This window comes from Elgaria multicarinata, chromosome 3 (assembly GCF_023053635.1).
Source record: "Elgaria multicarinata webbii isolate HBS135686 ecotype San Diego chromosome 3, rElgMul1.1.pri, whole genome shotgun sequence".
NCBI classification, from domain to species: Eukaryota; Metazoa; Chordata; class Lepidosauria; order Squamata; family Anguidae; genus Elgaria; species Elgaria multicarinata.
The window spans coordinates 157,038,777-157,064,936 of NC_086173.1; the positions used below are offsets into that span (position 1 = coordinate 157,038,777).

The window sequence follows — 26,160 nt, forward strand, 5'->3', positions numbered from 1 at the left end:
CAGCGAGGAAAGGCGCACGTGCTCTCCTCCAGCTACCTGAGTCCCATGCAATGAAAAGGAGTTTGGTGAGCTTGGCTGGTTGTGGTCAGACCTTTAGGGTTAGCGCGGGGCGGAGATGCTGGGTTATTTGTGGGGGAAGAAAGAGAGTTTTGTGGGGGACAGGAGGGAGGGAGCGAGTGGGGGACGAGGTGGTAAAGGGGAAGAAAGGAGAGAGGGGAGAAAGGAAAGAAAAGTCACTCCTCCCAAAATCGCCCTTCAAAAATGCACCTCCTTGGATTTGGGTTGCAAGCCTCAAATCTGTTACTTGGAAGTAAGTTGCAGTGAATTTAAGATGTCTGGTTTTACAGTAGTTGTTTTAATTGAAAAATTGGGCTTTGCAAAAATTGGGCTTTCCCTAGACCTTTACATATTTCTCAGTTTTTAAAAATATCCTAGCCCAGCCCCCCCACCAAAAAAAATGTCCTGGTTTTGTGGATTCAGAATACGGCAACCCTAGATGGAACGCCCCCCAGCCCCCACTCGTGTTTGGAAGGTGGCAGCTGTGGCATGTTTTAGGAGTGAATTAAAGACCCATCTCTTTGCCCAGGCTTTCCCGGAGTGGATGTGTTGCCCAATTTGTTAATTATGGTATTGTAAGTATTTCACATGTACTGATATAGGTGAAAATACTGTTTATTTAAGTTTCTTTGTAGACATTGCTACACCACACTAATAGTCTCCTTGGTTTGCTATTCCTTTATACAGTACATCTCCTAAGTCAGTCTAACGTGAAATATGGCTTGAGAGTACTTGAATTTCATTCCATGAGCCAAGTATTTCTATGGTTTCTTCCCAGTGTGAGTTGTTGGATGAGAAGATGAGGTTTAAAGTTTTTTCCCCACATGCCAAATATTGTAAAAACTTTTCCCTTGAGTGATTTCTTTGAGAAGCAATCCCTTTCCATCCTCCAAGCATGTATATGGTTTCTCCCCTGAGTGAATTTTTTTATAAGAAGTGAGCCTTCTAGTCTCTCGGAAGCTCTTTCCACATTGCAAGCATTTTTATGGCTTCTGCGCTGTGTGAGTTCTTTGATGAGAATTGAGATATGCCTTCTGACTAAAGCTCTTTTCACACTCCAGACATTTATATGGTTTCTCCCCTGTGTGAGTTCTTTGATGAGAATTGAGATATGCCTTCAGACTAAAGCTCTTTTCACACTCCAGACATTTATATGGTTTCTCCCCTGTGTGAATTCTTTTGTGAGAAGTGAGATGACTCTGCACACGGAAGCTCTGTCCACACTTCAAACAATTACATGGTTTCTCTCCTGTGTGAGTTCTTTGATGAAGAGTGAGAGATGTCTTCTGACTGAAGCTCTTTCCACATTCCAAGCATTTATATGGTTTCTCCCCTGTGTGAGTTCTTTGATGACGAGAGAGATTTGACTTCGTTATGAATCTCTTTCCACAATCCAAGCATTTGTATGGTTTCTCCCCTGTGTGAGTTCTTTGGTGTAAAGTAAGATGTTTCTTCGCCCTGAAGCTCTTTCCGCACTCTAAACAATGGTATGGTTTTTCCCCTGTGTGAATTCTTTTATGTTGAGTGAGGGTTCTCTTCTCAGTGAAGCTCTTTCCACACTCCAAACAATAATACGGTTTCTCACCTGTGTGAATTCTTTGATGAGAAGTAAGATTTGTCTTCTGAGTAAAGGTCTTTTCACACTCCAAACATTTATATGATTTCTTCCCTGTGTGAGTTCTTCGATGAGAAGTGAGAGTTTGCTTATGGCCACATTCAAAACAACAATTTGGGTGTATTTCTTTGTGGATTGTAATATCATGGTAGCCATTGCACTGACAAGGAAAGAAATTATTCCTCTTATTCTGATTTGCTCCATATATTTCTCTCTGCTGTTTTCTGGTTTTACAACTTTCTCTTTTCGGTAATATCCCATATGGTCCTCTCTCATTCTCTGCTTCCCAACCATCACCTTCTAAAGTGAAGACAAGAAATTGTTAAAAGCTTGAATTAGCAATAGAATCTCAAACTGAAAAATTTAATGGTTTTGATAAAAGGAAGAACTGAAAAAATAAGACAGGATGCAGTTCTTACTGGGTATTTAACTTTCTCTGTTTACTATCATTTACTGACTATTGGTGTGATGCAATGCATTTGATTGGCCCCATGGAGGCCTGGGTCCAGCTTTCAGCTGAGAAATGAAATGTACTGTGAATTTCTGGGCCACTTGCTCTCTTTCAGCCTAGCCTACATCACAGACTTGTTATCAGGCTGCTCATCAGTAAGGCAGGTATCTCAGACTCCAATGCAATTTGGCAACCATGGATACGGTTCCTTTAACAAATTGTTCCCTTTGTCATGGCGGGAAAAGTAAGGCCAAAGTCATCCTACCAAATGTCACTTGCCGAATGTCAGATCTGGCATTAACAAGCTAATCAAAAGTGCACATCTTCAGGAAGCCTTGGGACAGGCAAACTCAAATCTAATCATACAAGCATGTGCCAGTGCTGCAGTGACTTCTCTGAGATAAGTAAATTACCACACCAGGTGCCAGATTTCAAATTTCTGAGCCTTTCAGGAAATATGCAATCATAGAATAGTAGAGTTGGAAGGGGCTTATAAGGCCATTGAGTCCAACCCCCGTTCAGTGCAGGAATCCACCCTAAAGCATACCTAAGAGATGGTTGTCCAGCTGCCTCTTGAAGGCCTCTAGTGTGGGAGAGCCCACGACCTGCAGGCTCAGCACCTCTGTTAATGAACACCTGTCCCAAATTGCCCACTTTTACATTTGAGATGGCTCTGGCAAGGCATTCTCTGAATCCCATTGCTTTAAGCCTGGAACAGTTCTTGTCAGCACCTGGGAATCTTCCTATCACTCCTTTGTGGCTTTGTAATATCAGACCTAGCACCCTTTGTGCCTGTGAAGGTTTTGTACGAACTGGAAAAAAATAATTGTGCCTTCGGTCTGTTAGTGTACTCCAGCATTTTTATTCAGAGTTGTTGGACCAGTATCAATCTAGGTCCACAGTGTTGAACTTTCCTTGGCCTCCCGGGCTACCCACTCCTGGGTTACCTATTCCACCTGCTTTTCAGAACATGGCAAACCCCAAAGTTGTAGAATCAGATCTCGTTCCAATCCTTCCACCCAGGCTAGTGGGGTTGTAATCTGGGGATACAAAGCTTTTGACAAAGTGCCCCATGATATTCTGATTAACAAACTAGCTAAAAGTGGACTAGATGGAACAACTATTAGGTGGATTCACAGTGGGCTACAGAATCAGAGTCAAAGAGTACTTATCAACGGAACCTTCTCAAACTGGGGGGAGGTAATGAGTGGGGTACCGCAGGGCTCAGTCCTGGGCCCAGTGCTCTTCAACATTTTTATTAATGATTTGGATGAAGAGGTGCAGGGAATGCTTATCAAATTTGCAGAGGACACAAAATTGGGTGGGATAGCTAATACCCTGGGAGACAGAAACAAACTTCAAAGTGATCTTGATAGGCCGGAGTGCTGGGCTGAAAACAACAGAATGAAATTGAATAAGGATAAATGCCAAGTTCTACATCTAGGAAATAGAAACCAAAGGGACAGTTACAAGATGGGGGATACTTGGCTCAGCAATACTACAAACGAGAAGGATTTTGGAATTGTTGTAGATCACAAGCTGAATGTGAGCCAACAGCTCACATTTCTTGCAGTGTGATATGGCTGCAAGAAAGGCAAATGTAATTAAATGTTCTAAGTTCCAAGAAATAGTTTTGTCTCATGAGGGTAAATTTGATAGAAGGATAGGAAAGAACAGGGGAAGTTGGTTCAAAATTTTAAAGAAGTGTATACCAAATACATTGTATTCAAAGAAATGCTAACAAAATAAATACACCTGCCATATGACGGGCTTTTTTGCTAGTAAATAAATAACATAGGACATGTGTCCAAAACATTATTGCTATTGGAACCTGACAGTATAATGTAACAAGACATAGAGGAGACTTACCGAATGAGGCCATGATCTCACAGTTCTCCTCTGTGATCTGCCTGTGCAGGGCTCTCTGGTCAGGATCCAGCAGGGCCCACTCCTCCTCCGTGAACCACACAGCAATCTCCTCAAAGGTCACCAGAGCCTGGATGAGAAAAGAAAATGTTTCCATAACATGCATTTGATAAAAATCCAAAGGGAGAGGCGGGTAAGAAATCATAGAATCATAGAATAGCAGAGTTGGAAGGGGCCTACAAGTAGGGTGACCATATGTAAAGGAGGACAGGGCTCCTGTATCTTTAACAGTTGCATAGTAAAGGGAATTTCAGCAGGTGTCTTTTGTACACATGTCGCATCTGGTGAAATTCCCTCTTCATCACCACAGTTAAAGCTGCAGGAGCTATACTAGAGTGACCAGATTTAAAAGAGGACAGGGCACCTACAGCTTTAACTGTTGTGATGAAGAGGATGCAACTGTTAAAGATACAGGAGCCCTGTCCTCCTTTACATATGGTCACCCTACCTACAAGGCCATCGAGTCCAACCCCCTGCTCAATGCAGGAATCCATAAATACGTTGTTGTCGTTATGATTATGAAGTGAGATGGGCTGGGCATTCGAGTCCAGGATTTAAGCCTGCTTGCTGTGAAAACCTGTTGCTGGGAGAACAAAGCAAGAAAGGGCTCTGGCCCTCCTGCCTTACTTGTGGGCTTCCCAAGAGGCACCTGGTCAGACACTCTGGGAAATCAGATGCTGGGCTAGAAGGGCCCTTTGGTCCCATCCAGAAGAGCTCTCTTTATTAGGGTGACCCTATGAAAAGGAGGACAGGGCTCCTCTATCTTTATTTAACAGCTGCATATAAAAAGGAATTTCAGCAGGTGTCATTTGTATATATGGAGAACCTGGTGAAATCTCCTCTTCATCACCACAGTTAAAGTGCAGGAGCTATACTAGGGTGACCAGATTTAAAAGAGGGCAGGGCACCTGCAGCTTTAACTGGTGTGATGAAGAGGGGATTTCACCAGGTTCTCCATATATACAAATGACACCTGCTGAAATTCCTTTTTATATGCAGCTGTTAAATAAAGATACAGGAGCCCTGTCCTCCTTTTCATATGGTCACCCTATCTTTATTATCTTTGTTTTGCCAGTAGGAAAAAGGAGAGAGGTTTTTCTGGCCCTTGGAGGTGAGCAGGGGCTGCTCCCTACCTGTCTCCCCTGTTATCCTTCCACCTACCTGATGTGGTTCCACTCCCTCACAAAGAAGAAGAGAGGGCTGAGCATCCATTGCTGGCATCATTACAGCCCCTGCAAGAGACAAGGATGGTACAAAGCCAATATAATGTGCATTGAGATTAAGTTAGGGTGGCCATATGAAAAGGAGGACAGGGCTCCTGTATCTTTAACAGTTGCATATAAAAGGGAATTTCAGCAGGTGTTATAGTATATATGGAGGACCTGGTGAAATTCCCTCTTCATCACAACAGTTAAAGGTGCAGGAGCTATACTAGAGTGACCAGATTTAAAAGAGGGCAGGGCATCTGCAGCTTTAACTGTTGTGATGAAGAGGAAATTTCACCAGGTTCTCCATATATACAAATGACACCTGCTGAAATTCCCTTTTCAATACAATTCTTAAAGATACAGGAGCCCTTTCCTTTTCATAGGGTCACCCTAATTAAGTAGAGTGATGAGATACAAAAGAGGGCAGGGTTCTTGCAGCTTTTATTGTGATGAAGAGGGAATTTCACCAGGTGCTGCATGCATACAAATGTCACCTGCTGAAATTCCCTTTTCTATACAGCTGTTAAAGATACAGGAGCCTTGTCCTCCTTTTCATAGGGTCACCCTAGCCTAGATTAAGATTTCACTACTAAATACTGTTACTAGGGAGTAAGATCCTTGGAACACAGTAGGAGTTACTTCCCTGTAAAATGCATAGGGTGGTGTGACGTCACCGACCTTTACACTAGGCCCGTCACATTTCCCCTTCTCAGGCCAAGCCCCACCACTTGAAACCCTGAGGGGAGGGTTAAATAAAACCTTTCCCCTAGCTAGGAGGGAAACAGGTTTAATATTGGATCTCTCAGAATATACTGTGGGTATAATCTGGTGTAGGTGTTTAATAACTGCAAGGCAGTTAAATAATGCCAAGCTGACACGTGGTATTTAGAATCATAGAATAGCAGAGTTGGAAGGGGCCTACAAGGCCATCGGGTCCAACCCCCTGCTCAATGCAGGAATCCACCCTAAAGCATCCCTGACAGTTGGTTGTCCAGCTGCCTTTTGAAGGACTCTAGTGTGGGAGAGCCCACAACCTCCCTAGGTAACTGATTCCATTGTCGTACTGCTCTAACAGTCAGGAAGTTTTTCCTGATGTCCAGCTGGAATCTGGCTTCCCTTAACTTGAGCCCGTTATTCCGTGTCCTGCACTCTGGGAGGATTGAGAAGAGATCCTGGCCCTCCTCTGTGTGACAACCTTTTAAGTATTTGAGGAGTGCCATCATGCCTCAATCTTCTCTTCTCCAGGCTAAACATGCCCAGTTCTTTCAGTCTCTCTTCATAGGGCTTTGTTTCCAGACCCCTGATCATCCTGGTTGCCCTCCTCTGAACACGCTCCAGCTTGTCTGCGTCCTTCTTGAATTGTGGAGCCCAGAACTGGACGCAATACTCTAAGTGAGGCCTAACCAGGGCCGAATAGAAATTTGGCAGCTAACAAAATAATAATACGTTTATTGTTATTTAAAAGCTTGGGGAAAAAAATACTTTCAATCCTGCCTAATCTAAACTCTCCACACACCACACACCTCACTGTCTTCACACCAATCCTAAATCCCTAGAATCCAAACTTTTCAATAAACATCTCTCTCTCACACTCACTCCTCAAACTCACAGGCACTCTCCTTATATACTCCTTCCCCCCCACCTATTACATCACAAACCACACCCACTCTGTTCTAACATTCCATACATACTAGACATACTAAACTAGACATATACAAGATACTCAATTGTGGGGTAAAGCCACAGACAGCATTTCAAGTGATGCAAGTACACCTGGGTGTTTCAAGGTGGATTTCCTTTTCTTTCAGTGTGTGTGTGTGTGTGTGTGTGTGTGTGTGTATATATATATATATATATATATATATAATGGGTTAGTTGGGTGAAAATATGAATCTCTCCTCAGATGAATTTCAAATCGGCTCTCCTCATGTGCAATTGGTTCTTACCCTGCAAAGAGACACCTTGATCACCCTCCTGCCTGATCACCCTTTGTGGAGGGCTCTCTCTGGTATCTGGTGAAGCCTTCGCTGCAGCAGGGAAGTCAGGGACCACTTCTGCAAACAGACTCTGTACCTGGAACATCAATGAAGGTCCAAGACAGGGAACATGGAGAAGGATTAGTAGAGAAAAGAAACAGGCAAAAGTGCTGGGGTCCAAGTATGGGACATCTCTCCTTGGTCAATTTCCAGAATGGATTGGGCAATGAGAGAGTTTTCCGACCTTCGACCTCCCATTCCTGATCCTGTGGATGCAATGCTCTCACCTGCTGCTGCTCTTGCTGCCTCTGGTCCTCTGCCTGGCTCAGGAGGAAGCCTTCTGCCAGGGCCACCGCCTGGCAACTGGTCTCCGCTCCGCATTCCCTCACCCAGCTTGCCATCTCCGCTGGCAGGATGGTCAGGAACTGCTCCAGGATCACCAGGTCCATGATTTGGTTCTTCGTGTGTCGCTCCGGCTTCAGCCACCGATGGGAAAGGTTGTGGAGTTGGTTGCAGATCCCTCGAGGCCCTTCGGCTGCCTGGTAGTGGAGCTGCCTGAAACGCTGGAACTGCATGTCTAAAATGACCGTGTCCTCACTCTGGTCCTTCAGCCCTGTTGTTTCCCAGAATTCTCCTGTGCTCTCAGTCTGGATAGTGTCAGGGCCTCTTCCTGTTTCAAGGCCAGCCAAGTTTTGCTTGGCCATCTTTGATATCCGTGCTCCTCACTCTGACATCAGTCAAGCTCGTAAAACGTAGTGCTAGTACCGCTCTGCAATGGAAGGCATTTTGTTCAATTCAAAAATTATTATAGTGTCAGTAGAAGACGCGATATAGAGGACTAGCAACCAGGTCTTGTCCCAGAAGGAAAGCAAAGCAAAGAGAAACTAGACAATTGGGGAGGGTCCTTCACCTGAGAGCAGCACACCAAATTCCTTATTTGCTTGAGAGTCAGAAGATGTCACATCTACTCCACCCCACTCCCGATTAGAGATGTGAAGGCCAGGAAAAAAGCTGGGAAAATTCAGAAAAAAATGTTTCCCCCCATTTTTTCCTCAAAGCCTTTTGTTCCCCCCCCCCCCGAAAAATTGAAAAAAATGGATTATGAAATGTTTTATTTTAACATGATGAATAAAATGTATAAGACAAGGTGTTCAGATATTTACTCCTGCAAATGATTTCTAGAGAGAACCAGTGTGGTGTAGTGGCTAAAGTGTTGGACTGGGAGTCGGGAGATTGGGTTCGAGACCCCACTCAGCCATGGAAACCCACCGGGTGAGTTGGCCCAACCTACCGCACAAGATCGTTGTTGTGAGGATAAAATGGAGAGGAGGAAGAGAAGGAAAAAAGGCAAGATATAAATGCAATAATAAAATAAATATAAATTTCTAAAAACTATGTACAGTATCAGATTATAGTAAAATAGAAGGCTGTGGTTGAAAATAACAATATTACAATATGAGTGATAACACTCAACCACAACGGTACTAAGAAAGTTTTATAGACGAATAGTTCAAAAGACATCACAAATGTACAAAAGACAGACATATAGATAATTTTCGAAACAGGACTTGTTTCGAACAGGACTACTGTTTATTAGACGCTATTAGAAGCTTTAGGAAATTATTTATTAGACGCATATTTATAAGATTCTTGATTCTTGTCATGAATGTTTAATGGATGCTAACTTACTGTAGGCTTCATTATGAATGTTTGATGAACACTTTGTAAATGTTACCTATATGCCTGTCTTTCGTACATTTGTGATATCTTTTGAACTATTCGTCTATAAAACTTTCTTAGTACCTTTGTGGTAGAGTGTTATCACTCATATTGTACTATTATCAGTATCAGATTATCACAATTTCTGTGCACTGAGGACAAGCAAGCCCTGGGTTGCCAACCGGGACTACAACTCTCAAATGCAAGAGCAAGATGCATTTCTGCCTCTAGGGGGCAGCACCGCCATTGAAGCAGAGACTCAAACTGATCGTGATTAGCTATAGCTCAGGAAATGAGTCTGATTGAATTTCATGCATATTCATTGGATCTTGGTCCCCCCCTTTTTTCTCCGTTCTTTTTATGGGAATGGATGCGTTACATCTGCTTGACACTGTGGAGGACTAGCGGAGACATAAATAATTGTCTTTGTTACTAATGTTGATGGTTTTCTTCTCTTGTTTTTAAATGGATTCTTTGCTTTTAGGACCCCCCCCCCCAAACTCAGCAGCCTGTGGCGACCCCCTCACTCTGCCTCGTGGTCTCGTCGGGGGCGGGGAACCTCATCGCCCTCCTCCCAGCATTGTCGGCTTTGCTCAGTGCAGCCAATGCAGCAGAGAACAACCCAGCATCTCAGGCACATGGGGAATTGCATCACGGCATCCACGCTGATGGAGGGAGGAAAGGGGTCGGGGAGGAGAATAGCTTGTTTTAATAGGGGCAACGATGTCCATCAAGGCACAGAAGCATAATCGGTCACTTCGATAAATCGACTCCATATCGCAAATCTTCTTTTAAAAAGTGCTCCCCCCGAATGAAAGGGCGTCCAGGCGTTGCAGAAAGAAGGGGGGGGAATGGAGCCCCCCATATAGGGTGGGGGGAATCCCAAGCGGAACGGCCCCACCGCCCACCTCCCTATGGGGTGGAATGGGGGAGGGTCCAGCTCTTCTCCACGATGAACCATCAGACCCTCCTCTGCCATACGGGGGGTTGAATTTGGGCATCGCCGTCTCCCGCCGGTCTTCTCACCGCCCCCCCCCCCCTCGGTCCTCTATAGCTCAGGGCCTCCCATTCACCCCAATGTTGGAAGCGTGGGGGGGTGTGTCTCACCTGATCCCACCGAGGAGGCCCCGATGCAGCACGTGCAAGAAGCTCAAAGACCTCTTTCCCCTGGGGGAAGAAAGGCGGGACAGGAAGGGCCTTTGGGGGAGGGGGCAGAAAGTGCATTTCCTGTGGAGGACACGACCCCTCCCTTCCGTCCCCCCGAAAACCCCTTCCCCTTTTGACATCTAGTTCGGGCCCTTTAACCCTTAAGATGGCCAAGCAGGAAGATCCTTTCTCTGAATGTGGAAACATTGATTTTTTGGTTCCCCCTCGTTTTGTTCTGGGGTGCTCACCCAACACCCACATATACTTGAGTGGGGTTACAAATATCCACATTTGGTGGGATACATACCCATCCACAGGCTTGTGGTTGAAGACAGAATAATGGTGTGGGGCAGGACCAACACACACCTGCTTTGGGGTTCCTCCTCCCCACCCCAGAGTCCCTGATACAATCATGGGAGATGGCAGATCATAGAATTATAGAATAGCAGAGTTGGAAAGGGCCTACAAGGCCATCGAGTCCAACCCCCTGCTCAATGCAGGAATCCACCCTAAAGCATCCCTGACAGATGCTTGTCCAGCTGCCTCTTGAAGGCCTCTAGTGTGGGAGAGCCCACAACCTCCCTAGGTAACTGATTCCATTGTCGTACTGCTCTAACAGGAAATTTTTCCTGATGTCCAGCTGGAACCTGGCTTCCTTTAACTTGAGCCTGTTATTCCGTGTCCTGCACTCTGGGAGGATCGAGAAGAGATCCTGGCCCTTCTCTGTGTGACCTTTTAAATATTTGAAGAGTGCTATCATGTCTCCCCTCAATCTTGTCTTCTCCAGGCTAAACATGCCCAGTTCTTTCAGTCTCTCTTCATAGCTCTTTGTTTCCAGACCCCTGATCATCCTGGTTGCCCTCCTCTGAACACGCTCCAGCTTGTCTGTGTCCTTCTTGAAGTGTGGAGCCCAGAACTGGACGCAATACTCTACATGAGGCCTAACCAGGGCCGAATAGAGAGGAACCAGTACCTCTCGTGATTTGGAAGCTCTACTTCTATTAATGCAGCCCAAAATAGCATTTGCCTTTCTTGCAGCCATATCGCACTGTTGGCTTATATTCAGCTTGCGATCTACAACAATTCCAAGATCCTTCTCGTTTGTAGTATTGCTGAGCCAAGTATCCCCCATCTTGTAACTGTGCATTTGGTTTCTATCAGAGGAAGGATTCCCTTGCTAGCGATAGTGCTAACAAGAGAATCCCTTGCAGATCTCTGATGAGCAAGGGATAGGAAATACTGCGATGGTGACAAGGATGAGGGGGTTAGTGGGCCATCAAAAATGATGTGTTTGGTCACTTACAGACCCTGGGCTTCATTTTTTGCACCCGATTGAGATGGATGTTTCCCCCATGTGATTTACGTATCCCAATGGTCTCAGTGTGTGGATATCCTGGGGAAAGTGAGGAGAGTGTGACAAATGCCACGCTAAACACCCATCATGGAATTGCCCCCCAGTGTAGCCCAGTACCGGGGTGGGGGAGGGGGTTGGCAGAAGGTAGATCAGGATATAGAGGTAGATCTTGGGGCGATTTGAGGTAGACTAGAAAGGGGTTCTGACTCCCAATTGTTCTAACCACAGAGACTGAAAAGGCTGCACTTTGACGCAGTCTTACGTACCAGATCTATGAGCAAGTTGTACATTTCTGCGCCTCAGTGTTCCCCAGCAGTAAAATGGGACTTTACACTTAAGAGCGAAAGCAAGACATGCTGCTCTTTAAAACTCCATTGGAGGAAAATGTGCTAATTGTTGGCCTCAGTGTGGCTTTTTCAAGATCTTCATGGAATTCTGCCGATTGCTCTTAGCAGGCGGGGTTAGGATCCCCGGACGACAGGAACGCAGATGTAGATGTATACGTCTATGTTCAGGCCATCCCGCTCATGGAGTGCAATGGGGGCAATTGGCAAGTCATTTTCTGACTAGCCATTCTGATGGAATGCTCCTCCCCACTGGTATTTGGGACACGGCAGCTGTGGCATGCTTTAAGAGAGAATGAAAGACCCATCTCTTTCCCTAAGCCTTCCTTTAGTGCATATGCTGCCCAGTTTGTTAATTACAGTGTTGTAAGAATTTAATCTAAAGATTTTCGTAAAGGTTTTCATAAACATTTTTTGTATTTTTATGATGTATTTTAATGTACCTTAATGGATACTACAATGTCTTTTAATTTTAATCTTCCTGGAAACAGCTTAGAGGTTTTTCTTACATATTATAACCAATATAAAAATTTATTCATCATCGTCATCATCTTTCTGTAAAGAGTGGGCAACATAGAATCATAGAATAGCAGAGTTGGAAGGGGCCTACAAGGCCATCGAGTCCAACCCCCTGCTCAATGCAGGAATCCACCCTAAAGCATCCCTGACAGATGGTTGTCCAGCTGCCTCTTGAAGGCCTCTAGTGTGGGAGAGCCCACCACCTCCCTAGGTAACTGATTCCACCGTCGCACTGCTCTAACAGTCAGGAAGTTTTTCCTGATGTCCAGCCGGAATCTGGCTTCCTTTAACTTGAGCCCGTTATTCCGTGTCCTGAGAAGAGATCCTGGCCCTCCTCTGTGTGACAACCTTTTAAGTATTTGAAGAGTGCTATCATCTCTCCCCTCAATCTTCTCTTCTCTAGGCTAAACATGCCCAGTTCTTTCAGTCTCTCTTCATAGGGCTTTGTTTCTAGACCTCTGATCATCCTGGTTGCCCTCCTCTGAACACGCTCCAGCTTGTCTGCATCCTTCTTGAATTGTGAAGCCCAGAACTGGACACATGTACCCCATGGTCCACGTTTGGCCTCTGATGCTCCCCAAAGTTGTTATGAGTTTTTAAGTTAACTTAAACAAGCTGATTTTGCTCCCTTTTTGTGCTCCATAGGTGATCCAGATGCTTTTTATTTTAGTTTTTTCCATGCTGTGTCTAGAGGGTGGGTGCTGGATCTCCCAATGGTTTGTTATTGGGTTGAGAACTCTGGCTTGTTCTGGTTAATAAGCCATAGTTACACCATAGTGAAGGGTTAGCACATAATGACAATCCATAATTCAATAAACCACAATTCAACAACAACTCACGGCTCAACAACAACCCATACTCAATCCATACCCTGGGTTGTTGTTACATGCAAACCAAGTCACAACCTGCGTTATCATTATGTGCAAACCAGGTCAGTGGTAAGACCACTGCTCTCTATGTTGCATAAAACTCACCTACCTAGTTTAATACAATATTGTGTAAGAAGTAACATATAATAAACTTGTTTCTTTAATGATCACATAATAAATACATCATATTTCAAATATATACTTCAGGATCTTTTGACCATACCAACATCGGGATCACTCCACAAATCATCATTACTTCATACTGTTTGTGCTGTTTCCAACAAGGAAGCTGACAATTGAGATGTTTAGCAAAATATCAGTACTACTTACTACTAATAATATTTATTCATTATATTCCTATACCACCCAATAGAAATAATGGATGGTATAGAAGCTTTTTGGAGGTTCACAAAACTTAAAACTAAGTAATAAAAGGATAAATAAAACAAATAAAAGGCTTCCCTATGTTCAAATTAACAAGATGTGATGATTTCAACTTAGGATGCAGGTAGCTCATTCCTAGGTCCCACTCACCATGTTTTGACCGTATCTCATCTCAGTGCTGATATATAAACAGTCCATTTGCTCCTCCCTTTGTGACATGAGCAAACAAAGCAGAAAGCATTTAATTAACCAGTTTCCTGCTTCATACAAATGAGAAAACTATGGTTACCAGTTTCAGAACAAGCCAGGATAGCTGGTTTAAAGTTCATAGAATCATAGAATAGTAGAGTTGGAAAGGGCCTATAAGGCCATTGTCCAACCCCCTGCTCATTGCAGGAATCTACCTTAAAGCATCCCTGACAGATGGTTGTCCAGCTGCCTCTTGAAGGCCTCTAGTGTGGGAGAGCCCACAAGCTCCCTAGGCAATTGGTTCCATTGTCATGCTGCTCTAACAGTCAGGAAGTTTTTCCTGATGTCCAGCCGGAATCCGGCTTCCTGTAACTTGAGCCTATGATTCCGTGTCCTGCACTCTGGGATGATCGTGAAGAGATCCTGTGTGACACCCTTTCAAGTATTTGAAGAGTGCTATCATGTCTCCCCTTAATCTTCTCTTCTCCAGACTAAACCTGCCCAGTTATTTCATTCTCTCCTCATAGAGCTTTGTTTCCTGACCCCTGATCATCCTCATGGTTAAATATCCTGGTTTGTTCCAAAGCTGGCAACTGTATTTCCCTGGTTCAGATAGATCAGGAAATTGTGGTTAATCACAGCTCACATGAATGGAGGAACAAAGGGCTGTGTGCACAGGAAGAAAGCTTGTTTGTATCTTAGCATATTTAGCTGAGATACAATCATCTGAATCGGCTCAATAAATTCAATGCAACCTACTTATTTGTAAGCATTCCTCGAATTGTGATCTGAAAATCTATTGGCTGAAGTGATCCCAGAAACAAAAGCAATCCTCTTTGAGAATTCAGAGAAAAATAAAGAGGCTGAGAGAAAGGTCTTTCACATCTTCCAAAATATGTGCTGAGAAATTATAGATGTTTAACTTCAATATTTCATGGGTGTTATGTTCAGCTCAGTGGCAGCAATTGAGTTACATTTGCTAAGCATAATCAACTTCAAAGTAATTTTTTTGCTTAAATTTCTTATAAACAGTAACATGTTTTGAGAAGAAACTAGCTGACAACTGAATTGTGTCAATCAGTTGACAATGAATTGCGGACAATTTATTTCTTTTAACTAGGAAAGAAGTAGAATGAAGGAAAAGCACTATCAAATCTAAAGTTGAAGGCAGGACAAAACACTCTTCTGCTTATTATTTGGATATCGAAGAGAAAGAAAATGCAGGATGAGTCCTGATGCAGATAGGTACAAGAGTAGGTAAGTAGGGTGGTTTAGAAAGATTTCATTTTAACTTACAGGGATAACATAACAATGGTACTCTTAGTCCGCACTCTCCTGGAATTGTTTGCTTTTGTGCACACAATGTCTTTCATCAGTCTTCTATAAAGCCATACAGGTAAAAAGGACTTTGAACTATAATAACTCTATAGTAAGAATCTGTCCTGAGCCAGAGGACCTTGTCCATTATATTTTGTACTGTCTCCTATACAATGACTCAAGGGACTGATTTCATAGAATCATAGAATAGTAGAGTTGGAAGGCGCCTATAAGCAGGGGGTTGGACTCAATGGCCTTGTAGGCCCCTTCCAACTCTCCTATTCTATGATTCTATAAGGCCGAGTCCAACCCCCTTCTCAATGCAGGAATCTACCCTAAAGCATACCTGACAGATGGTTGTCCAGCTGCCTCTTGAATGCCACTAGTGTGTGACACCCCTAATTGAAAACTGTTCTTACCAGAGCCCACTGGAAGTGATTTTCTACCTACTAGTGGATATGGATAAATATGTGACCTGGCGTGTAGCTCTGTTTGCCACAGCTGCCAAAAAGATCCGAAAGAAATACATAGCAGAGATAGCCATCAATTGTAAAGGAGATGGTTGCATTTGACCATATCTGATTTACATCGTATCACTTATTGGTCATCTATGACACACTATTTTATACTTTTAAATTTTGTATATCATGTGTTATATGCATTATGTTTAACTTCTGTAAGTTCTTTGTTTTTCCATATTTGTCTGATTATACGATCATTATCGTTTGTTTTATGCAAAGGCCACCGGCCAAAAGCAATAAACTTGACTGAGTCTGCTCTATAGTAGGAAAGGAAGGAAAGGAACCTCTCGTGCAAGCACTGAGTCATTACTGACTCTTGGAGGGACGCCAGCTTTCGCTGACATTTTCTTGGCAGGCCTTATAGCGGGGTGGTTTGCCGTTGCCTTCCCCGGCCGTTATTACCTTTCCCCCAGCTAACTGGGTACTCATTTTACCGACCTTGGGAGGATGGAAGGATGAGTCGACCCGAGCCGTCTGCCTGAAACCAGCTTCCGCTGGGATCGAACTCAGGCCATGGGGAGAGTTTCAGCTGCAGAAACTGGAAAATGTATGTGTATAAAAGAATGTGGTGACATTAGATCACACTATCTAGTTTTGGGTTCCTCCCCCTAGATATTCCATCTGGTTCCTAAGGAGGAAGATGTATCGAAAATGTTTCGCTGTCTCCATTGGGTTTCTCTTCTATGTGTAGGGGTGGGCGGGAGCCACATATTTAAAGAACACTGATCTTCCACCGAAAAGTTACTCATTTGTGAACATTTGTATGATTTCTCCAAGGAGAAATTTGTCACCTCGGATTTACGCTCTGCTCATAATCAGAGAGTACGTAAGTCCTCCGTTCCTCACTGGGCTCATTTACACCAAGCAGAATATTCCACTATGAAAGCAGTATATAAAAGGCAGGAGCCACACTACTGCTTCATAGCGGTATTGAAGTGCACTGTAGGATCTACACTACTGCTTTATAGTGGTAATGAAGTGCACTGACAACTGTTGGGGCCATGACACATCTACACCAAGCAGGATATAACACTATGAAAGTGGTAAGAAAGCATTATATGGTATGTGTCAATGGGCCCCAACAGTTGTCAGTGCACTTCAATACCACTATAAAGCAGTAGTGTGGCTCCTGCCTTTTATATAATGCTTTCATACCACTTTCATAGTGGAATATCTGCTTGGTGTAGATAAGCCCTCTGTTCTGATAGCACAGCCAAGTAGAACCGTCCCCAACCTGATGCCTTCCAGGTGCGTTGGACTACAACTCCCATAACCCTCAGCTGCTGGGAAAGGCAGGTATATGACCTAGAGTAAGGTGCAAGGATAAGTAAAGGCTTCTCCGTTTTGTTCCCCTACAACTTATCTCCTCTCCGGCTTCTACACAATAAATGTTGACGTGTGAATGAAGCTTTCATCACAGTAAGAATCATACACCTTCTCCTCTGCGTGAATTCTCTTACGCTGGCTGAAGCCAGAAGGATCGACGAAACTTTGCCTGCGTTCCGAACACTGACGTGGCTTCTCTCCTGCATGTGTTTGCAAGTGTTTACATTTTAGGATACTTTTTGGATGCTTTTACTATGCTTTTAGGATGTTTCTTTAGGAAGTTTTCATAGAATCATAGAATAGTAGATTTGGAAGGGGCCTATAAGGCCATCGAGTCCAACCCCCCGCTCAATGTTTTAACAATGTAAACTATGTTTTAATCAGTATTTTATGTATTTCATACTTACTGCGTTCCCCACCTCGATCAGGATGGAGAGGCGGGTAAGAAATAAAATTATTGTTATTGTTATTATTATTATTATTTGGACAAGGGCTTTTTCCTATGTGAAATTCTGCCCTCAGTCTGGGCTCTTGTGTAGCCATTCTCTAGTATGGGTTTGCTGATGCTGTAAAAGGCGTGAACTTACGCCGAATCTTTTCCCACAATTTGTGCACTGAAACGGTTTCTCTCGTGTGTGGATTTGCCGGTGCCTAAGGAGACAGGAGCTGAGATTGAAGCCTTTCCCACAATCGGCACATTTGTACGGCTTCTCTCCCGTGTGAATTCTCTCGTGGACCACGAGGCTGCCTTTCTGACTGAAAGTTTTCCCGCACTCTGAACATCCATATGGTTTCTCTCCGGTGTGGGTTCTTTGATGCCTAACGAGGTCATGCTGGATAATAAAGGACTTTCCACAGAGTGAACATTCATACGGCTTCTCTCCTGAGTGGAACTGTATATGCGCCATAAAGTTTCCAATCCAGCGAAAGCTTTTGCCGCAATCCGAGCATTTGTAGGGCGTCTCTCGCGTGTGAAGACGCTGATGTTCAATGAGTTTGGAGTTCACGCTGAAGGACCTCCCGCAATCCGAGCATTTACAGGGCTTCTCTTTTGTGTGGGTTTTCTCGTGGGCAACTAGGTTGCCTTTTAAGGAGAACTTTTTCCCACAGACCAGACATTTATATGGCTTCTCGCCAGTGTGGCTTCTGATGTGCGTAACCAGGTTGCATTTTTTACTGAAACTTTTGCCGCACTCAGAGCATTTGTACTGCGTCTCTCCCGTGTGGGTCCTGTAATGTCGGATGAAATCCGAATTCATGCTGAAAGATCTCCCACACACTGAGCATTGATATGGTTTCTCCCCGGTATGGTTCCTGTGATGCCTTGTAAGATCGGCGTTTTTACAGAAGGACTTCCCACATTCTGCGCATTTGTATGGCTTCTCTTCAGCATGGAGTCTCTCATGAATCACAAGGTTTCCTTTCTGAGAGAAGCTTTTCCCACAGACGGCACAGGTGAAGGGCTTCTCCCCTGTGTGCATTCTCAGATGAGCAACCAGGTGGCTTTTCGTACTGCAGCTCTTCCCACAGTCTGAGCATTCATTCATTTTGTCCCCTATGTGCATTCTGTGATGTCGAATAAAGTCAGCGTTCATACGGAAGGATTTCCCACATTCTGAGCATTCGTATGGCTTCTCCCCAGTATGGGTTCGGTGGTGTCTGATGAGATCGGCGTTCTTACAGAAGGACTTCCCACATTCTGAGCACTTGTATGGTTTCTCAACTGCATGGATTCTCTCATGGACCACTAGGTGCCCTTTCTGAGAGAAGCTTTTCCCACACTCTGAGCATTCATATGGTTTCTCCCTGGTGTGGGTTCTCTGATGACTAATAAGATGAGCATTCATACTGAAAGACTTTCCACAGTCTGAACAATGATATGGTTTCCTTTCTGTGTTGATTTTAATATATGCAGTCCTGTGTGAACTCTTCTCATCTTCAACGAACGTCCTTTGTACTTCATCCTTCCCAGTCTCCTCCTTGGCTAGGATTTCACATAAGCCCTGGAAGCTTTCTCCAGACAGAATGGATTTATCCATTCGTGGTCCTGGATGCTTTTCCTGTTGCTTTTCAATGGCAACTGTTTTCACGTGATGCTGCAGAGCTCTCATTGGCTGATATCTCAACTATTTCCTTTTGCTTCTGCTCATGATCTGGTCATCTTCTCTATACACAAAAATGAAAAAAGAGATATTCTTGAATGAGTCATATGTTAAACCTGGAGGTCATAAAAATAACTGCTTGGAGAGGATTTAGGTTAAGGACAAAAAAGGAGAAGGCAAGATTATAAAATTGGTCCCGTCCCGTCCCCCCCAATTATGGAATGATCTCCCCAAAAAGGCGCTCCTGGAGCCAACGTTGTTATCTTTTCAGCAGCACATTAAAACTTCTCCGTTTTCTTAGGCATCTGACAGTTTTAATGAAGTCCTGGATTTGCCTTGATTGCATAAAGTTGTTTTTAGATATATGTTGTCTCTGTCCAGAGAGCTTTGGCCATGGGGTGGTATAGAAATGTGTATAATAATTACAACAGCTGGGATTGTTTAGCTTGGAAAAAAAGGAGGCTACAGGGAGACCTGATAGAGGTGTACAAAATTATGCATGGTGAGGAGAATGTGGAGAGGGAGAATTTTTCTCCCTCTCCCATAATACTAGAACTCTAGATGAAGCTGATTGGTGGGAGATTCAGGAAAGATAAAACAGAGGACTTCTTCACACAGCACAGAGTTAAATGATGGAATTCACTACCGCAAGATGTAGCGATGGTCACTGTGGCGTTACCCACATGTCTAATCCCTTAGGTATGTCTGCATGAGTATGTCTAGAGAGTGCAGAATGACTGAGTGGGTGTGGCTGGTGATGCTGTGGAAAGTGGGGAGGAGCAGGGCCGGCGCTTCCAAAGAGGCCAGTTAGGCGGCTGCCTAGAGCGCCAAGGTAAGGGGGCGCCGAACGGCGCTCCCGGAAGTCGCCCTCCCACTCCCAGAGCCGCTCTGGCCGAGTGAGGGCAGCTTCCGGGCGTGCCGTTCTGAAGCCTTCTGCCCCGCCCCCCCAGCGTCCCTGGCTTGGCTTCAGCTGGGCACCTGCCCAGCAGCCGAAGCCAACCTGGGACACTGGGGGGCGGGGCGGGCAGCTCCACATTCTGACGTCCGGCGCGCGCCGAAAGTCAGAACGTGGAGCCATCTGACTGCCCTCCCCCAGCTTCCCGGCTTGGCTTTGGCTGGGCCCTCCCAGCCAAAGTCAGGCCGGGACACTGGGGGGCGGGGGAAAGGAACGGCTCCACATTCTGACTTCTGGCGCGTGCCGAAAGTCAGAACGTGGAGCCGTCTGACCGCCCTCCCCCAGCTTCCCGGCTTGGCTTTGGCTGGGCCCTCCCAGCCAAAGTCAGGCCGGGACACTGGGGGGCGGGGGAAAGGAACGGCTCCACATTTTGACTTCTGGCGCGTGCCGAAAGTCAGAACGTGGAGCCGTCTGACCGCCCTCCCCCAGCTTCCCGGCTTGGCTTTGGCTGGGAGAGCCCAGCCAAAGCCAAGCCGGGACGCTGGGGGGGGGGTGGCGAACGGACGGAATTGGAGCTGCCCGCTCACCCCACCGCAGTGTCCCGCCAAGCCTGGAGGACTTCAGGCGAGGGACAGGTAACCTGTCTCCGCTTACCTGGGGTGGGGGTGGGGATACAGTGGGGTGGGGGGCGGTGAAAGCAGCTCACCTTACTAGGGCGCAAAAAAGCCTGGCACCGGCCCTGGGGAGGAGTCTATATATAGGGGAGCTGAGTGGTCTGAGGAGTTCGGTTGGTGATTGGGTTTAGAGGGTAGATGTGTTTAGCGGTGTGATTTCTTGTCAGGAGTTGTGTGAAGAGTGAGTGAAAATAAGATCATAGGGACTAAGGATTGTTATTATTAGATTGGTTACTACCAGTATTCTTAAGAATAGGCAGGACTGGAATAGAATTCGAAGGAACTAAGAACTGTAAACAACAATGAACATTTTCTTTATTTTGCTACCATAAAACCATGTGTCAGTTTGGCTGTGTCTCCTGCTCTATTGGTTCATAAATAAACACATTACATTAAACCTTCAGCCAGCTATATTCACAGAAAAGCCTTTTTCCAAATCTCCTTACCTTTCCCCTCTGCTATAAGGGAAAGGTTATGCTTTTCTTTTTACCCCTTCCTCAGGTATTTAAGTGGCGGTGCTTAGCATGAGGGAGGTGTGCGCGAGTTGTGCGCATCAAAGCCTTGTGTGTGAGGTGGTGGCGTGGCACTCACCAATTTGGATGACTTTAAAAAGCTGTTGGATAAATTCCTGGAGGAGAAGGCTATCAATTATCTGTGCTGAATCTCCCACCAATCAGTTTGGGCACAGACAGAGTCACTCAAGGAAGGTTTTCAGGAGGTGTAGGCAGCATCAGATGAGTTTTAATTGATCCTGGATCTGTTAGGTTTGGCTGATTGCTCAAAGTTGTTTTTAGATTTATGTTGTGTATACTGTCTGCTTTTATGGTTTTAAATCTTCTATATCATTTTAAATGTTTCAATCTGTTGAAAACCACCCAACAACAACACAGAGCTGCTGACTGGGGGTCCCAAGAGATGGCTAGTCAGGCCTCTACTTCCTAGATCCAACTTCTCCCTTATTGAATGAGGGGGTGGATTTACCCCAACACCTGCGATCTGAAACTCCCCTTTATCCTGAACCCCAGAAAAAACACCAGAGGCTGCCAAAAAAAGCGCTACAGTCAAGTCCAAAGAAGGCAAGGGGTCCCTCAAGGTACCCTTAGTTTTCCTTTTACCCATGAAGAGAGGTGAAGATCTATACCAGGAGTGAGCAACTTGGGGCTCTCCAGATGTTTTGGCCTATACCCACCATCATCCTTCACTATTGGCTAGGCTGGCATAATAATAATAATAATAATAATAATAATAATAATAATAATAATGATAATAATAATAACCTACCTCGATCCAGAGGGAGAGGTGGGAAACAAATATTTTTATTATTATTATTATTATTTTCCGCCGCCGTCCGGAAACAAATAATTTTTAAATTATTATTATTACTATTATTATTTGGAGTGGGTGGGAATGGCTGTCCATTTTATGAAGAAGCACTCTGCTGGATATTCAGGCCAGAGGGACCAGAATAGGGGAATTAGGAGAAGGGTGCTCTTACAACACTAAATAAAATATAATACATAAAATTAGTTAAAAGAGCATATAAAACCAATACAATATTAAAATAACAATCACAGCATCTTAAAATTCTTAGATTTAAAATTCATCTGGGTAGGCCTGCTGGAAGAGACTTGTCTCAAACTCAGAGAGAGCATTAAGCTGACGAATCTCCTCTGGCAGGCCATTCCACAGTCTGGGCCAGCAGAAGAAAAGGTCCTCTGGGTAACAGATGTCGGCCTAGTTTTGGCTGACTGGAGTAAACCCTTCCCAGAGGACCTGAGTGTGTGGGGCGGATTGTATGGGAGAAGGCGATCCCGCAGGTAACCTGGACCCAAACCATGTAGGGCTTTAAAGGTAATAACCAACACTTTATACTTTATGCCCGGAAACTAATTGGCAGCCAGTGAAGTGATTTTAAAGTTGGTTTTAAAGTTATGAGCCCCTGAAGGATGAAAAACATGACTGTTAAGCTCCTTACAGCCAGCACATCTCTCTCTCTCTTTCTCTCTCTCACACACACACACACACAAACACACACAGGGCATCCCAAGTGCAAAACTGTCTTTTCTGCTTGGAGGGAAAGAGCATATTCTGGATCATATCAATCATAGAATAGTAGAGTTGGAAGGGGCTTATAAGGCCATCAAGTCCAACCCCCTGCTCAATGCAAGAATCCACCCTAAAGCATACCTGACAGATGGTTGTCCAGCTGCCTCTTGAATGCCTCTAGGGTGGGAGAGCCCACAACCTCCCTAGGTAACTGATTCCATTGTCGTACTGCTCTAACAGTCAGGAAGTTTTTCCTGATGTCCAGCTGGAATCTGGCTTCCTGTAACTTCAGCCCATTATTCTGTGTCCTGCACTCTGGGAGGATCGAGAAGAGATCCTGGCCCTTCTCTGTGTGACAACCTTTTAAGTATTTGAAGAGTGCTTATGGACTGGAAATAGCTTCCCCTTCATATTTTGCCAACACTCCTCTATAATCAAAGTCCCACTGGGTGAGTGTATTATAACGTTGCATTCTACCCATTTTCCCAAGCACTAAGAAAGCGCAAAGGTGATGCTATGGAATTCAGTATCCTTTGTTTGAGAGAGCTCAAGAGACCTACGAACACAATCCTTGGCATGTTGAGACAGAATAAAGTCGTACGTTAGACCCCCAAAAGACAGACTTTCCCCCCTGTCTAAACATGCCTAGGATTTCATCCCTATTTTCACAAATATGCAAGCAGGGGATGTAAAAGTAAATATTTTCTCCTATAAGGCATACCCCTCAAAGAGTAATTGTGTTTGACCGTTCGATTGGTAGTATTTCCCACTTCATATTAATGCCACCGCCTTCCTGTATTCAAAGCCTCATTTTGAGTATATTGTAAGAGTTCACTCCTATGCAGCTGTACAGCAAAACTGTCAAGGCTATCTCAGTTCCTTCCCCTGGCTTTCAAGGAAGAGTCTTTGAATACAGAGGAATGCTGGCAAAAATATGAAGAGGAAATTATTACCAGTCCATGAAATTATTTAATTATTATTACCAGTTAAGCCAGAAATCCAAGCTGTGTTCAGAAGACACCTTAAACCATGTCTTTAACCACAGTGGTTAAGCCAAAAAGCCAGGCTGTGTTCAGAAGTCACCTTTAACAAAAGGGCCTTACTCACCATGGTTAAAAACATGGTATCTTCTGAACACAGCTTGGATTTCTGGCTTACCCACCATGGTTAAAGACACGGTTTAAGGTGTCTTCTGAATGGTCCCTGTATGATCCAGAATATCCCCTCTCCGCCCCCCCCCCCCAAGCAGAAAAGAGAGTTTTGCACTCAGGAGGCCCAGGGCATATTTATTCTCTCAATATTTTTATTCTCTCAATATTTTAACACTTAATTTTAACTTAAATTTAAATCTTACTGTTTTAACTCTGTATTTTAATCTTATATCAATTTTGCTGTATGGTTTTATCCTGGTTGTGCTTTTTTTACTGTATTTTGTAGTTGTGCTTTTAACCTGTCTGGTTGTTTTATTGTGGTTTTTAATTTTTGTGAACCGCCCAGAGAGCTTTGGCTATTGGGCGGTATAAAAATGTAATAAATAAATACATAAAAAAAAAGTCTCTGTGTGTGTGTGTGTGTGTGTGTGAGAGAGAGAGAGAGAGAGAGAGAGAGAGAAATTTGGGTGTTTCTAGCTGGAGGGAAGTGAAATGAGGTAGCAACCATGAGGGCAGAGTGTCCCCAAGTTGCACTTTGGGCATATGCTTTGTAGAAGTGACTGATGACCCCGATCTGTGGCCAGGAAGAACCTTTTTACAAAATGCATTTACACCGACGTCTTATATATTTGTAAATAAAGCAGAAATTGAAAGGACAGCGATCTCTGAAACAGAGTATAGTAAACCCTCCTGGGGTTTCTTGCCGCTTGGAGAAACGGGGAGAATGCAACAATACACCCACTCGGTGGTGCTTGGAGTACAGAGGAAGGGCAGCAAGAACATGAAGAGGAAACGGTTACTAGTCCCTATGGGCCGGGCCGAGCCAGGCCCCCTCCCGCTACCCTTTCCCCTGCCCTCCACTATTGCTCCGCTTTGCCTAATATATACTCCTGCTGCGACTCACCTCCTCCTCCTCCTGCAGCCATTCAGAAGTTGCCTCCTGGAGGCGGCGGACTAGGAAGAGGCTTTTTCCCATCCGCCTTCCTCGCATTCCCAGGCCTCTCTAGGAAGGAGCCTCTGTCACTTTAACTCTGGGGAAGTCGAAATGCAAAACTCCGTCGCGTTGGTTCTATTCCCTCCTGTCCTGCCAGTGTAAATTGTATGCTTCTGCGCAGTTTGTGCACATTAAGCTCCTTGCATCAGTGAAAGTAGTGCCTGTGTAGCTTTCCTACCAGTTTCCTCCCTCTCTTCATAAGGTCATTTTTTATTATTATTATTATTATTATTATTATTATTATTATTATTATTATTATTATTAATTATTATTATTATTATTAATTATTATTTATTGCATTTGTATACCACCCCATAGCCGAAGCTCTCTGGGCGGTTCACATAAGATAAAAACATTTAAAAACAATTTACAAAGATTAAAAAACCAGCCACAAAAACCAGCAAAATACACATACATTTAAAACCACTATAACACTTTAAAAACGATGAGCCAAAAAAACCAGACCCACGGTCATTACATATCGCTAAATGCCTGGGAGAAGAGAAAAGTCTTGACCTGGCACCAAAAAGATGACAATGTTGGCGCCAGGCGGGCCTCGTCAGGGAAATTGTTGCACAGTTCGGGGGCCACCACAGAGAAGGCCCTCTCTCTTGTCGCTACCCTCCGAGCTTCCCTCGGCATAGGCACCCAGAGAAGGATGGAAGGGCTGTAACTCATTGGGTAAGCATACACTTTCCCAACCTAGCCTCTGTCAGTTTAAGTCATAGAATCGTGGAATTGTGGAGTTGAAAGGGACCACAGGAATCATCTATTCCAACCCTCTGCATTGTGCAGGAAAACCAGTTAAACCATCCACGAGAGGTGGCTGTCCAGTCTCTTCTTAAAAAAAAAATCCCTCCAGAGATGGAGAACCCGCAACCTCCATGGGTAGAGTGAGGTCGAAATGCACTGTCCTGCTAGTGTAAGTTGTCCATTTCTGCGCAGTTTGTAAGCAATAATCTTCTTTGCATCAATGAAAGCAGTGCCAGTGTAGGTTTTCTACCAGTTTTCTCCCTCGTAGAATCATAGAACAGGAGAGTTGGAAGGGGCCTATAAGGCCATTTAGTCCATCCCCCTGCTCAATGCAGGAATCCACCTCAAAGCATCCCTAACAGATGGCTGTCCAGCTGCCTCCCACTAGTGTGAGAGAGCCCACAACCTCCCTAGGCAACTGGTTCCATTGTCGTACTGCTCTAACAGTCAGGAAGTTTTTCCTGATGTCCAGCCGGAATCTGGCTTCCTGTAACTTGAGCCCATTATTCTGTGTCCTGCACTCTGGGATGATCGAGAAGAGATCCTGGCCCTCCTCTGTGGGACAACCTTTCCAGTATTTGAAGAGTGAATAAAATCAGCATTGGTGCCAGTCAGGCCTCCAAG

At 44.5% G+C, this 26,160-nt stretch overlaps 3 protein-coding genes across 4 annotated transcripts in view; 1 reads left to right on the plus strand and 2 right to left on the minus strand.

The window, feature by feature from the left end:
- Positions 1 to 7,948, minus strand: part of LOC134396135 (zinc finger protein 345-like) — a 133,137-nt gene extending 125,189 nt beyond the window's left edge. Inside the window, exon 1 of the mRNA XM_063122513.1 lies at positions 7,521 to 7,948. Within this exon, the coding sequence (XP_062978583.1) occupies positions 7,521 to 7,937 (417 nt within the window). The 5' untranslated portion in view covers positions 7,938 to 7,948. The remainder of the gene's footprint in view (positions 1 to 7,520) is intronic.
- The window catches only part of LOC134396130 (zinc finger protein 420-like), a 229,188-nt gene that overhangs the window by 180,712 nt on the left and 22,316 nt on the right, over positions 1 to 26,160 (plus strand). The gene's annotated exons all lie outside the window — the stretch shown is intronic.
- Positions 7,947 to 24,732, minus strand: LOC134396216 (zinc finger protein OZF-like). Of its 2 annotated transcripts, XM_063122635.1 has the most exons (3): positions 24,694 to 24,732; positions 17,509 to 19,087; positions 7,947 to 8,002 (listed from the first exon to the last, which is right to left on the minus strand). In XM_063122635.1, the coding sequence occupies exons 2-3, from the start codon at positions 19,030 to 19,032 to the stop codon at positions 7,967 to 7,969; spliced, it is 1,560 nt and encodes a 519-aa protein (XP_062978705.1). In that variant the 5' UTR covers positions 19,033 to 19,087; positions 24,694 to 24,732; the 3' UTR covers positions 7,947 to 7,966. The 2 variants fall into 2 exon arrangements, with proteins under 2 accessions (XP_062978705.1, XP_062978704.1); XM_063122634.1 differs by lacking the exon at positions 7,947 to 8,002 and having other exon boundaries at positions 17,410 to 19,087.